General features: G+C 39.3%; 1 protein-coding gene across 1 annotated transcript; it reads left to right on the top strand.

The window, feature by feature from the left end:
• Window positions 1-7,978: 7,978 nt before the first annotated feature.
• On the top strand, window positions 7,979-11,314 carry LOC308314925 (GPN-loop GTPase 1-like; the record flags this gene model as incomplete). Its single annotated transcript, XM_080762735.1, has 8 exons — window positions 7,979-8,059; window positions 8,474-8,568; window positions 8,676-8,734; window positions 9,049-9,182; window positions 9,662-9,744; window positions 9,881-9,920; window positions 10,560-10,650; window positions 11,214-11,314. 8 exons carry the CDS (start codon window positions 7,979-7,981, stop codon window positions 11,312-11,314), a joined length of 684 nt encoding a protein of 227 aa, XP_080618861.1.
• Window positions 11,315-12,444: the final 1,130 nt, after the last annotated feature.

The following is a 12,444-nucleotide window of genomic DNA, read 5'->3' as shown; positions in this document are numbered from 1 at the left end:
ACACACACACACACACACACACACACACACACACAGACAGTACTAAAATATGTTAATGATTTATTGTCTGATGTTTTCAAATGGTTTCAATTGAACAAGCTTACTCTCAATACCCAAAAATGCACCTTCATGATTTTTTTGTAATAGAAACGTTTATATAAACAAAGAATTTCCACACGATGAATCTAGAATTTTTATGAATGGTTCAGGAATTTTCCAGGTTCCACATTAAATGTTTCCATGGCTGTCATTTTACAGATTGTAACAGATGATTTTCAACCCTGTTTATTTATGTTCAAATAAAATAAAATAAAATAAAATGCAAACAAGACATTCCCTATTTTTATAGTTTGTTTCATGGTAGCTCATGGCCCTTTGTATTTTAATATAGGCCTATATAATTGGTCCGTACGCCTTTCCCAGCCTGAATTAGAGGCCTAATGGGTTAGTAGTCTGAAAACCCACCTTTTCAGACTCCATCATGGCCCATAGCACTTACCCTACCCCCTTAGATAGCATTTCTATAGACTTAGATAGCATTTGATACAGACTTATAGCATGTTATGTAGACAGCACTTGAATTGCATTGTATATAGTCATAGCACGCCATAGTACATATGTATAGCATAGTATAGTATATATGTATAGTTTATATGTATAGTTTCATTAGATATTCCACTAGCTGTTACTTTCTTAGCTTAAGCATGTTTCATGATAAATGCTTTTATGTGATGTATTCCCATGCTTTTGTTCTTGCTTAATGTAAATCGCTCTGGATGAAGAGCGTCTGCTAAATGCCTACATTGTAAATTGTAGTATTTGGGTCCACGCCGCCAGAGGCCAATGTTTATTTTTCCGGCGAGTGGCCGAAGGGCCTCTGAAACTCCAAGAAACTAAACAATGTATTTACAATGTAGTCTGTCTGTCTGTCTGTCTGTCTGTCTGTCTGTCTGTCTGTCTGTCTGTCTGTCTGTCTGTCTGTCTGTCTGTCTGTCTGTCAGCTCCAGCACAGACACTCCAGCATGAACCAAATGTCACGACAAACCATGCGCACGCACACACGCACGCACAAAAGCAGGGCTGTGGAACTCCTTTCTGTGACTTTTTTCTTTTTGTTCTAATGAGGCAGGCAGGCAGGCAGGCAGGCAGGCAGGCAGGCAGGCAGGCAGACAGACAGACAGACAGTGTTATGAACCCTGGGGCGACAGGGTAGAGGGTGTAATGGTTCCCGACATCCTCCTGATGTCTGGGTGTCATTAACGTCGGTGTCACCAGACTCACCACATCGATATTGCATCTCCTTTTCCACACTGGTGGAAGAAGTACTTGCTACTTTTACTTAACTAGTACTCTGTACTTTTACTCAACTAGTATTCGTTCGTTACTTTTCACTTAACTATACTAAAACGGACAAGTAACTGTAGTGGAGGGATAAAGTACAATTTTGCCTCTGAGATGTATAAAATATATAAAAAACAAAAACTCAAATAAAGTATCTAAAAGTAGTACTTAAGTACTTCGGTAAATGTACTTGGCTGGGATCCCTGGTTGTTGACAGCCGCTCTTCGGTCTCTTCTCTTGTTTTTGTGGGAACTTTTCAGTCACAATTAGCATATTAGCATAAATATTTCATAGTTTTGTGTCTCTGTCAGAACCCCCGCGCGGGAGCGAGACGACGCCCCCGGCGTTGAGCGGCGAGAGCAGTCAGAATGCCAGGAACCTTTTCTAAGGAATTATTTGAGCGGCGAGCTCAGTCACAATGTTTTGTAAGGAATTATGTTGTCGTCGTTAAACATATAACGAAGGTGAACAAAGGTGAAAACGGATAAACATAGAGAGCGGGAAAACATGTGTCGCTTTGTCAGGTTACCGTTGCCATGGTTACCCATCGTTGCCAGGTCTTTTTTTAAACCACTTGTTTTTCTGCAAAAGTCTCTTGTAAATATTGGCACTTGTGTGTTGTGTGTCTGTGTGTGTGGTTTTGTTTGTCTTGTTTTTAAAGTGTAGTTGTTTATTTGGGCTTGTTTCTAAAGTGTAGTTGTTTATTTGGGCTTGTTTCTTAAATTTAGTTGTTCATTTGGGCTGGTTTCTAAAGTGTAACGTTGTTGATTTGGGCTTGCTTCTGAAGTGTAACGTTGTTTATTTGGGCTTGTTTCTGAAGTGTAGTTGTTTATTGGGCTTGTTTCTAAAGTTGTTTATTTGGGCTGGTTTCTAAAGTTTATTTATTTATTTGGGCTTGTTTCTAAAGTGTAGTTGTTTATTTGGTCTCATTTAGTAAGGCATTTGCCCAGTCGGACTTTTAAGCTGCCCTGTGTGCTGTTTTAACTGTTTTATTCTTTTTAACTGTTTTATTCTTATTCTTTTTTTCTCCTTTACATTTTTTTTCTTCTGCCTGTAGGACTTTGAGATTTGTTTCAAATGTAAAGTGCGTTATAAATAAAATGTATTATTATTATTATTATTATCTTCATACCGGCTATTCAAACTGGAAGTTTGCACTTCTCCTGCTTGCTGCCTATAGGACAAATAAAGAGGATAGATCAGGTAAAGAGGTTGTCATGGCTGCCAGTTCCCACCTGATGTTGTGTGGGAGTTCAGACTGTTCCAGACCATACTGAATAAATGCCAGCTTGCATAAGGTCTTCAGAGTAGGACTCAAGTCTAAGACATACAGATCATCACAGGCTGTGCCGTATAGTTTACGTCCTCCAAAGAGGATGATACGATCTCCCACCATGCAACAGAATGTCAAGTAACGCAATGATTCGCCTAACATGTAAGTCATGTTTAAACATGGAAAATTCCCTTTGGACTCAACCCTCTTCCAGGTGAAAGTCACTGGACTGAATTTCCACAGATGATTTAAGTTAACATTAGTTAACTCCAAATATGCCTCCAAGTGCCTCCAAGTGCCTCCAAATATGTACAGCTCTCCATTGTAGGAAAAGGCTGAATGACTGTAGCGTCCGTCTTGAAGAGGCAGTGCATAAGGAGTGTTCATCCATTGGTTGGTCTCTGTGTCAAACACTCTGATGGTTTGGAGGCTAGTGTTACACCCCCAGCCCCCACATACAAACATCTTTGTCCCGATGATGGTGACAGAGTGACACTGACATGATCTAGCAGATATTCCTCTGGTGTTAATTAAAGTCCAGATCATTGTGGTGGTGTCCAGCTTGTAGATGTCATTTGTACATTCATAGATAAACATGACCTTCCCAACAACACAGGCTGAGTGGCCGCGCGTCGCCTTTGGAACAGTCCCAGAAACCTTCTGTGGGATCATTCTATGGTCGTCCACATCAAATGCATAAAGCACATTGCTGTAGTTGTAGTTGTGGTCTGTGTCAGTAACTCCCCCCCAGATGTAGATGCAAGGGTCGATCAGCACAGCTGTGACGTTGAAGCCCATATGGCGAAACTTAAAGGGTCGTCTTCCGGGTGTCTCTAGGGGCAACTTGGTCCAGCATAAAGACTCTGTGTTGAAGACATGCACTTCAATCCAATGCTCGGACTCGATAACGTCTCCTCTAAAGCAGTACACTTTGTGGTCCACGGCTACAGCAGCATCATACTCTGGAAGCCTTTTTAGGTGCACCGTCCAACAAAGCATTTCACACAGTATTTTATAGGTTTCTCCCTGTAAAACAATGCAGTCCTGAATACCTTCAATGAATGACTTGAAGGAATGCATTCCTACTGTGTGGGTCAGCACTTATATAAGTTAGCGGGCCTACGTGTGACGTAGACATGATGTCACATGTAGGCCAAGTTGGCGTGTCGTAGATGACTGACGTCATGGACCATACATGGGCAGCCTTCACTTAATGAAGTTAAGTTAAGTTCACAGTTAGCATCCTTGCACAGAATAGCGTCTTTGCATATTTCTACATTATTTAAATGTGTTTCTGTAAGAGCATAAAACTTTATAAAATCTACCTGTAAAAAGTGTAAAGGTAGACCAGTCTACCTTTACAGTGTTGTTGTGCCCATCATCACATGATAAACCAGGTAGCTGTTCAACATTAATTGACATACAAAATGGAATATGGCCAGTTGTTCCTGTTCCATACATAATATCCATACATGATCGTGGAGCTGGTAGGACCACTACCAGTTGACCTGCAAGTCTCATGGTCGGGGGGGTAGGACCAAGTCTCATGGGATTTGGGATTTGTTTATAAACATTTTGGTATTTGTTTATAAACATTTGTGATTTGTTTATAAACATTTTGGGATTTGTTTATAAACATTTGGGATTTGTTTACAAACATTTGGGATTTGTTTATAAACATTTGGGATTTGTAAGTCTCATGGGGGGGTAGGACCACTTCCAGTTGACCTGTAATAAGTCTCATGGTCGGGGGGGTAGGACCAAGTCTCATGAGATTTGGGATTTGTTTATAAACATTTTGGTATTTGTTTATAAACATTTGTGATTTGTTTATAAACATTTGTGATTTGTTTATAAACATTTTGTGATTTGTTTATAAACATTTTGGGATTTGTTTATAAACATTTGGGATTTGTTTACAAACATTTGGGATTTGTTTATAAACATTTGGGATTTTTAAGTCTCATGGGGGGGGTAGGACCACTTCCAGTTGACCTGTAGTAAGTCTCATGGTCGGGGGGGTAGGACCAAGTCTCATGGGATTTGGGATTTGTTTATAAACATTTTGGTATTTGTTTATAAACATTTGTGATTTGTTTATAAACATTTGTGATTTGTTTATAAACATTTGTGATTTGTTTATAAACATTTTGGGATTTGTTTATAAACATTTGGGATTTGTTTACAAACATTTGGGATTTGTTTATAAACATTTGTGATTTGTTTATAAACATTTTGGGATTTGTTTATAAACATTTGGGATTTGTTTACAAACATTTGGGATTTGTTTATAAACATTTGGGATTTGTAAGTCTCATGGGGGGGGTAGGACCACTGGAGCATGTGCATCGGCTGTGCTAATGCAGTGGTCCAGCCATGATGTGCTATGCCAGGCCTCACTGATATATGTATACACTCTTTGCTTGACAATAAAATATTATTATCCTTATCCTTATTATTATTCCTTTTTTTGTTTTGTCTCGTTTGATTATTGTTCCATCTCTCTCTCTCTCTCTCTCTCTCTCTCTCTCTCTCTCTCTCTCTCTCTCTCTCTCTCTCTCTCTCTCTCTCTCTCTCTCTCTCTCTCTCTCTCTCTCTCTCTCTCTCTCTCTCTCTCTGTAGCCTCTGTAGTAGGCCCACTGACGACTGTATACAATTAACATAACCTGTTTGGCTAGACACTGGGGGGAGAGAACCAATTTCCCACACCGAACAGGTTTGTTCAGACTAGTTCAAAACTGTCAGAATGCAACAGACTAGCATTTTTAATCAGCACAAACCAGTCGGCCAATGAAACATTATTTTTGCCTATGCGCAGCCTGTAGTGCTGGTTTGCAGTGTTGCCAGTTCAGCTTATTATAAGCGAATTTGTGCTAGTTTCCCCCTGTAAAATAGCTTAAATAGTCATGAGTCAAATCTCAAACATTGTAAAACATCTTGACCTGATCATGCATATATCTATTTCTATGCGAACCAATTAAGTTAATTTAATAGTGAGTGATATGCCATGATGTTATATTTGTATCTATGGATATGGTGTTGGTACTGTAGGCGTTGTTTGAAAGCCTGAATCTGCTGTAACATGTACAATACCAGCTGACCTTTAAAGGATAATTCCATGCTAGAATGCTTTCTTATCTTTCTTTGTAGTTGTTACATCCCCACCAAAGAGGTCCAGGTGTTTTTTTGTGCAAAAACTCCTTATTGGCTATTTTCCCTACCATAAGCTCTCAATGAATTGCATTGCATTGAATGGGAATTGAATGGGGCTATGGGGTGTTATGCTAATTCGCTTATTTCCATCGAAAGAAGTAGTAAAGTGGCTTCTCCTAGGAGGAGTGGGCGGGGTTATGGAGGAGGAGTGGGTGGGGTTTTGAGAGGAGTGGGTGGGGTCACCCCCTATGGTTACACCCAGCCCCTTGAGTGAAGGGTACAATACTTACATTACATTATCAATGTTTATAAGTTAAATACCGAAATTAAACTAAAAATAATTATGTATAAATTAGCCTATATTTTATTTAAGACATAGTAAAAATCGCTAATCAAAAAATCATAGGCTACTACTGATTAAAATTCTTAGTAATAATGAATGTTTATAGTTTAATATAATATAACAATACCGAAATTCTTTATAGGCCTAAATGGTAAATGGTGCATTTATATAGTGCCTTTATCTAAATAAATCTAAATCTATCTAATCTAAATCCTCATATAAAAAGCTTGTTTCATGGTAGGCCTACAATGTCTTATAACAATGGAATCAGCATGATATAACGTAATAATGGAAAATTATTGGTTTATAAAAAGTTATAAATCAGTATAAGGCCAAGTATAAATGCATCATGAAATGCATATAACACAGTTCTATACGCACTCATAACACAAAACATTGTGTAATGACAGTTTCTATCTATGTTAAATATCATAGTTGTAAGACATTGCAATCATTTTATAATGCTTTACAGTCACTCTTAAAATGCATTAAAATCCATTATACAGTGAGTACATAAGTCACTATAAGAGGTAATTTGTTGTTCATATTTTATTTGTATTGCACTTGTCACTCACAGGGACTCTCAGAGTGCTATAAATTAAATCATATTGAAGATTAGAATTAGAAGGTACTCATCAAGGATCCAGTCATCCCAAAAGGGTGCCAAGATGTCTGAGGTCCCTTGTATTCATAACACAACACAATAAAAAAATGTACAGTCGCATTAAAAACATTAGTGTACTGTACATAGTGTATACAGACAGACTATAGTGTTTCATTTGTCATAGTAAACAGACACTGGCACTGGTACAGTAACTCACCTTGATATACAGCTGCTCTACAATAGGCACAGCTTGTGTGTGTGTGTGTGTGTGTGTGTGTGTGTGTGTGTGTGTGTGTGTGTGTGTGTGTGTGTGTGTGTGTGTGTGTGTGTGTGTGTGTGTGTGTGCGCGTGCATGTGTGTTTATCTCAATACGCAACATATTGTGAGTGGGCAATAATCTGGTTGCCAGACTATAGCAATTGCACAACTTTATTATTATTATTATTATTAGTAGTAGTAGTAGTAGTAGTAGTATTAGTATTATTATTATTGGACTATTGATGTCATAATCTGTATGGAATTTTCCATTATTACGTTATATCATGCTGATTCCATTGTTATAAGACATTGTAGGCCTACCATGAAACAAGCTTTTTATATGAGGATTTAGATTAGATAGATTTAGATTTATTTAGATAAAGGCACTATATAAATGCACCATTTACCATTTAGGCCTATAAAGAATTTCGGTATTATTATATTATATTAAACTATAAACATTCATTATTACTAAGACTTTTAATCAGTAGTAGCCTATGATTTTTTGATTAGCGATTTTTACTATGTCTTAAATAAAATATAGGCTAATTTATACATAATTATTTTTAGTTTAATTTCGGTATTTAACTAATAAACATTGATAATGAATAAGTATTGTACCCTTCACTCAAGGGGCTGGGTGTAACCCCACCCACTCCTCTCAAAACCCCACCCACTCCTCCTCCATAACCCCGCCCACTCCTCCTAGGAGAAGCCCCGCCCCGATCTGCGGGCTGCATTCAGGGGTACATGGTAAAGTGTGCCGCTTGGGATATTATTTACATTATGAAGAGAGGATATATACAAATAAATTATAATTTTGAGCGATGGAAATAAGCGAATTAGCACAACACCCCAATTCAATGCAATTCATTTAGGGCTTATGGTAGGGAAATAGCCAATAAGGAGCTTTTGCACAAAATAACACCTGGACCTCTTTGGTGGGGACGTAACAACTACAAAGAAAGGTAAGAAAGCCTTTTAGTATGGAATTCTCCTTTAACCCATGTGTACAGTTTTGATTGACACTCCAGGGCAGATTGAGGTGTTCACCTGGTCAGCCTCTACCATCATCACAGAAGCTCTGGTAGGCTACTGTATGTCTCAAGTACCCATATTGTGCCGAATGTTGACGACTCTGATTATAAGACAACCCCCATTTCATTTGTGGAAAAAGAACATTGAATGTCAAATTGTCTAGTCCCCGATTATAATACGACCCAGTGTTTTGGGATGTTTCCATTGAAAAAAAAACAGTCTTACATTCAGACCAATAGCCTAGGTATTTATTTTCCTTTTCTTTTTAGAAAAGGTTTACTCATGGGTGTGAAATGTGAACGTCTGTCTGTATATTACAATATATATTCCACTAGAAAGGAGGCGAGATTGATTTGATTATGTGTAATGCTAAGAACAGAAATAAAAATTTCTAATACTCCACCACTGAGCGTGTATACATAATATGATACGTGTGTATGTGCATATCTGTTTGTATGTGCAGGCCTCCTCATTCCCCTGTGTGGTGGTGTATGTGATGGACACGGCTCGCAGCGTCAACCCCGTCACTTTCATGTCCAACATGCTGTATGCCGTCAGGTATATAATTATATAAGTTGACTGACACTGACACCTGTTTAGAAAAAATAAAAATAATAGATGATGTGTTCTGACTCTGAGCTGCATTCTTTCGGTCTCCCTTTCAGCATTCTCTATAAGACCAAGCTGCCCTTCATTGTTGTCATGAATAAGCTAAGGAGGAAGCATGAATGCATAGACACTTTGACACATTCCCGAGCCCTCACACATCATCAAACAAAAACATCATACATACAGACATGTCTAAGCACAGTAGGCCGAGTAGGCCGGGTATCGTATTTAAATATATATATATATATATATATATATATATATATATATATATATATTTTTTTTTACAGGAGAACGGTAAAAGAAAATACCAACTGCTTTGCTCAGTGAACAACTGTAGAATACATCATTTTACTGGACACCACACCATAGATATGTATACAGTATGTGTATTGATTGACACTGACGTTGTTTTGTGTGACATCATAGACCACAGCTTCGCGGTGGAGTGGATGCAGGACTTTGAAGTATTCCAGGACGCTCTGAACCAGGAGACGTCGTACGTCAGCAACCTGACCCGCTCCATGAGTCTGGTGCTGGACGAGTTCTACACCCACCTACGGGTACGAGACTGACTCTATGACCGGTAGCAGAGTGGCTCAGAGCCTCAAAAGTGTAATATATCTCCCCCGGTCCAGAGGGATATCCCTTTGGTCTATAGTCTAGTGGTTAAGATGTTGGACTATCCCGGGCGTTACACACCGTATCAGCTTTCCTACTGTCTGTCTCTCCTACACTCTCCTCTTCTGAGCCTTCCTACTATCTGTCTGTCTCTCCTATACTCTCCTTCTCAGCTTTCCTACGGTCTCTCCTATACTCTCCTTCTCAGCTTTCCTACTGTCTCTTCTATACCCTCCCTCTCAGCTTTCCTACTGTCTGTCTCTTCTATACCCTCCCTCTCAGCTTTCTTACTGTTGTCTCTCCTATACTCTCTCTTTCGCAACCTTCCTACTGTCTGTCTCCTATATACTCTCTCCCGCTCAGCTTTCCTACTACTTATGACAGCTGAGTACAGTATCTCCTTTGTGTTGTGTGTCTATAGGTGGTTGGTGTATCTGCAGTGACAGGCAGTGGGTTGGATGACTTCTTTGTCCAGGTGGCAGACGCAGCCAAGGAGTATGAGACATAAATTGTGTTTTCCATTCATTGTTACTGTCTGCCAGCATGAAGTCCACTGCACAGCAGATCACACTAATTTCAGACAGACATGAAGTGTGTTTGCGTGTGTGCCGTGTGCCGTACTGACCCATATCTTTCTCAGGGAATATCGGCCTGAGTATGAAAGACTTCATAAAGAGCTGGTGAGTAATGTGACATGTGTTCCTTTTTTTGGGGGTAAAATAGACATTAGAATGTTGTCAGCCCCACTAAACGGTCACTGTGTCAAGTTTAACGTCTCTGCACATGTATTTGTATGGCGTACTGAAATGAATGGAAACCAGTGGTTTCTTCCAATATCTAAAATGAAAATAAAACCACAGTAATTATTTGAAAGTAGTCCAAATGAAATGTCAAGTATACCGTGACTCATAGTCACAAGGCTGAACCTGCACTATTAGTGGAATAATTCTTTATAACCGCTGTCTTAAACCCTATATACGTAGTTGGCCGGGGTCCCCCAGTATATATGGATGCGCTATCATTTCCCTCTACACCATTATCTCTTCACTTAAGTTCACCAAAAATAGGCGTTCTACAGTTAAGTACTATCTTGTACATCTGCTATTTTGGCCGAGAATTTGCCTCAGAATAGGTACACCAAAGTGTGAGTGATTAAGTGCATTTTTTGCGACTTTGTTTCAGGCTGATGCTGAGAGCATTTCAGGAATAAAGTGACCACTGGCTTTGTTCCAGGCTGACGCTCATGTGACTAAAGTGGCCGCTGACTTTGTTCCAGGCTGACGCTCATATGACTAAAGTGACCGCTGACTTTGTTTCAGGCTGACGCTCAGAGCAAGAAGCAGCAGCAGCAGATGGACCGGCTGAGGAAGGACATGGGAGCTGTTCACATGAGCTCAGCAGCAAATACAGGTTAGCACCATGGATCATTTTACTTTGAAATGGTAAATGGACTGCATTTATATAGCGCTTTACATTACAATGTACTTCACATTCACACAATCTGCTCATCGAGAGCAGTTAGGGGTTCAGTGTCTTGCTCAAGGACACCTTGACACTTAGCCAGGAGGAGCCTCTGGGAATCAAACAATCGTACCAAAACACGAGGTTGACTGGCAGTCAATGACTGTTTGCTATTATATATTATTATATAACTACATAATTGTATGTCATTGACCTAAATGGAGTTACCGTATATCAACAATGACGGGGTGATTAAAAAAAGGTTATGTCTGTATCAGGATTAATGTATCAGTTAAACTTGCAAAGTGACACATGGGTTACATCTTCTGATAGTTGTACGTAAATGAATGAAATAATAATCCTGTTTATTGTTTCATTAGCACGACCATGACAAAATAGGCTACAGCTTGTTGTTGCCACTGATCATGAACACCTATTGACTGCAGTTAGCCCTTTCATAGTGTAGTGTACCCATCGCTGACAGTGTGTGTGATGTCACTTCCTGTCCTCAGAGGAAGCCAACATTGTTGGCCCCAGTGATCTCATCTTCAATCGGGGTAACCCCGATGAGGATGACGAAGACAATTTACAATTTTACAATTTAGACATTTAGCAGACGCTCTTAATCCAGAGCGACTTACATTAAGCAAGAACAAAAAAGCATGGGAATACATCACATAAAAACATTTATCATGAAACATGCGTAAGCTAAGAAAGTAACAGTGGAATATCTATAATGAAACTATACATATAAGCTATACATCTATACTACTATGCTATACATATGTACTATCATACTATGACGTGCTATGACAATAGCACATACAATGCACTTATGCTGTCTACATAACATGCTATAAGTCTGTATCAAATGCTATCTAAGTCTACATAATTGCTATCTAAGGGGGTGGGGTAAGTGCTATGGGCCATGATGGAGTCTGAAAAGGTGGGTTTTCAGACTACGGCGGAAGATTGGGAGTGATGCTGCAGTTCTGACTGCAATGGGAAGTGCATTCCACAGTTTTGGAGCCAGAAGGGAGAAGAGTTTGGGACGTGAAGACGTGGACAGCGACACAGATCGACCACAGCAGTTAGTACAGCATGCTGATCAATCAAACGGAATGATTTCATTTCACTTCATGCATTTTGGATCCAAGTCAAGTCCTGGCTTGGATGCAAACTCGGCACATTATCATTATGTGGTAATAGTACGTACCCACTACCCATTGTCAGGGAGAACTATGACATCAGTACACCGCTGTAGAGTACACATTAACAGAGTACTTGGAGGCAGGTCTATGACGTCAGTCTATTATGCACCATCTTAGGAGACCTCAGATCTCTAATAAGGACGAAAGGTGGACAGACTGATCATCAGTACTAGACAGAGGACAAACACATAAGTTAGTGTCAAAGTGGCCAATGTGACAATGTCAAATTCTGACCTGTCATCATTATCTTCTGTGTCTGACACTGGGTTGTAGATTGGCTATTTAAAGAAAATTCAAATGTTTTGAAAGTGTAAAATAGGGCTTAAAGACAGGTGAATGGTGTTTCACAAGCATATTAAAGACAGGTGAATGGTGTTTCACAAGCATATTAAAGACAGGTGAATGGTGTTTCACAAGCATATTAAAGACAGGTGAATGGTGTTTCACAAGCATATTAAAGACAGGTGAATGGTGTTTCACAAGCATATTAAAGACAGGTGAATGGTGTTTCACAAGCATATTAAAGACAGGT

The sequence above is a fragment of the Protomyctophum bolini genome (assembly GCF_963924005.1).
Source record: "Protomyctophum bolini genome assembly, chromosome: 1".
Classification (NCBI taxonomy): domain Eukaryota; kingdom Metazoa; phylum Chordata; class Actinopteri; order Myctophiformes; family Myctophidae; genus Protomyctophum; species Protomyctophum bolini.
The sequence above is the reverse complement of the archived record's forward strand: the minus strand, read 5'-3'. Positions and strand labels throughout refer to the sequence as shown.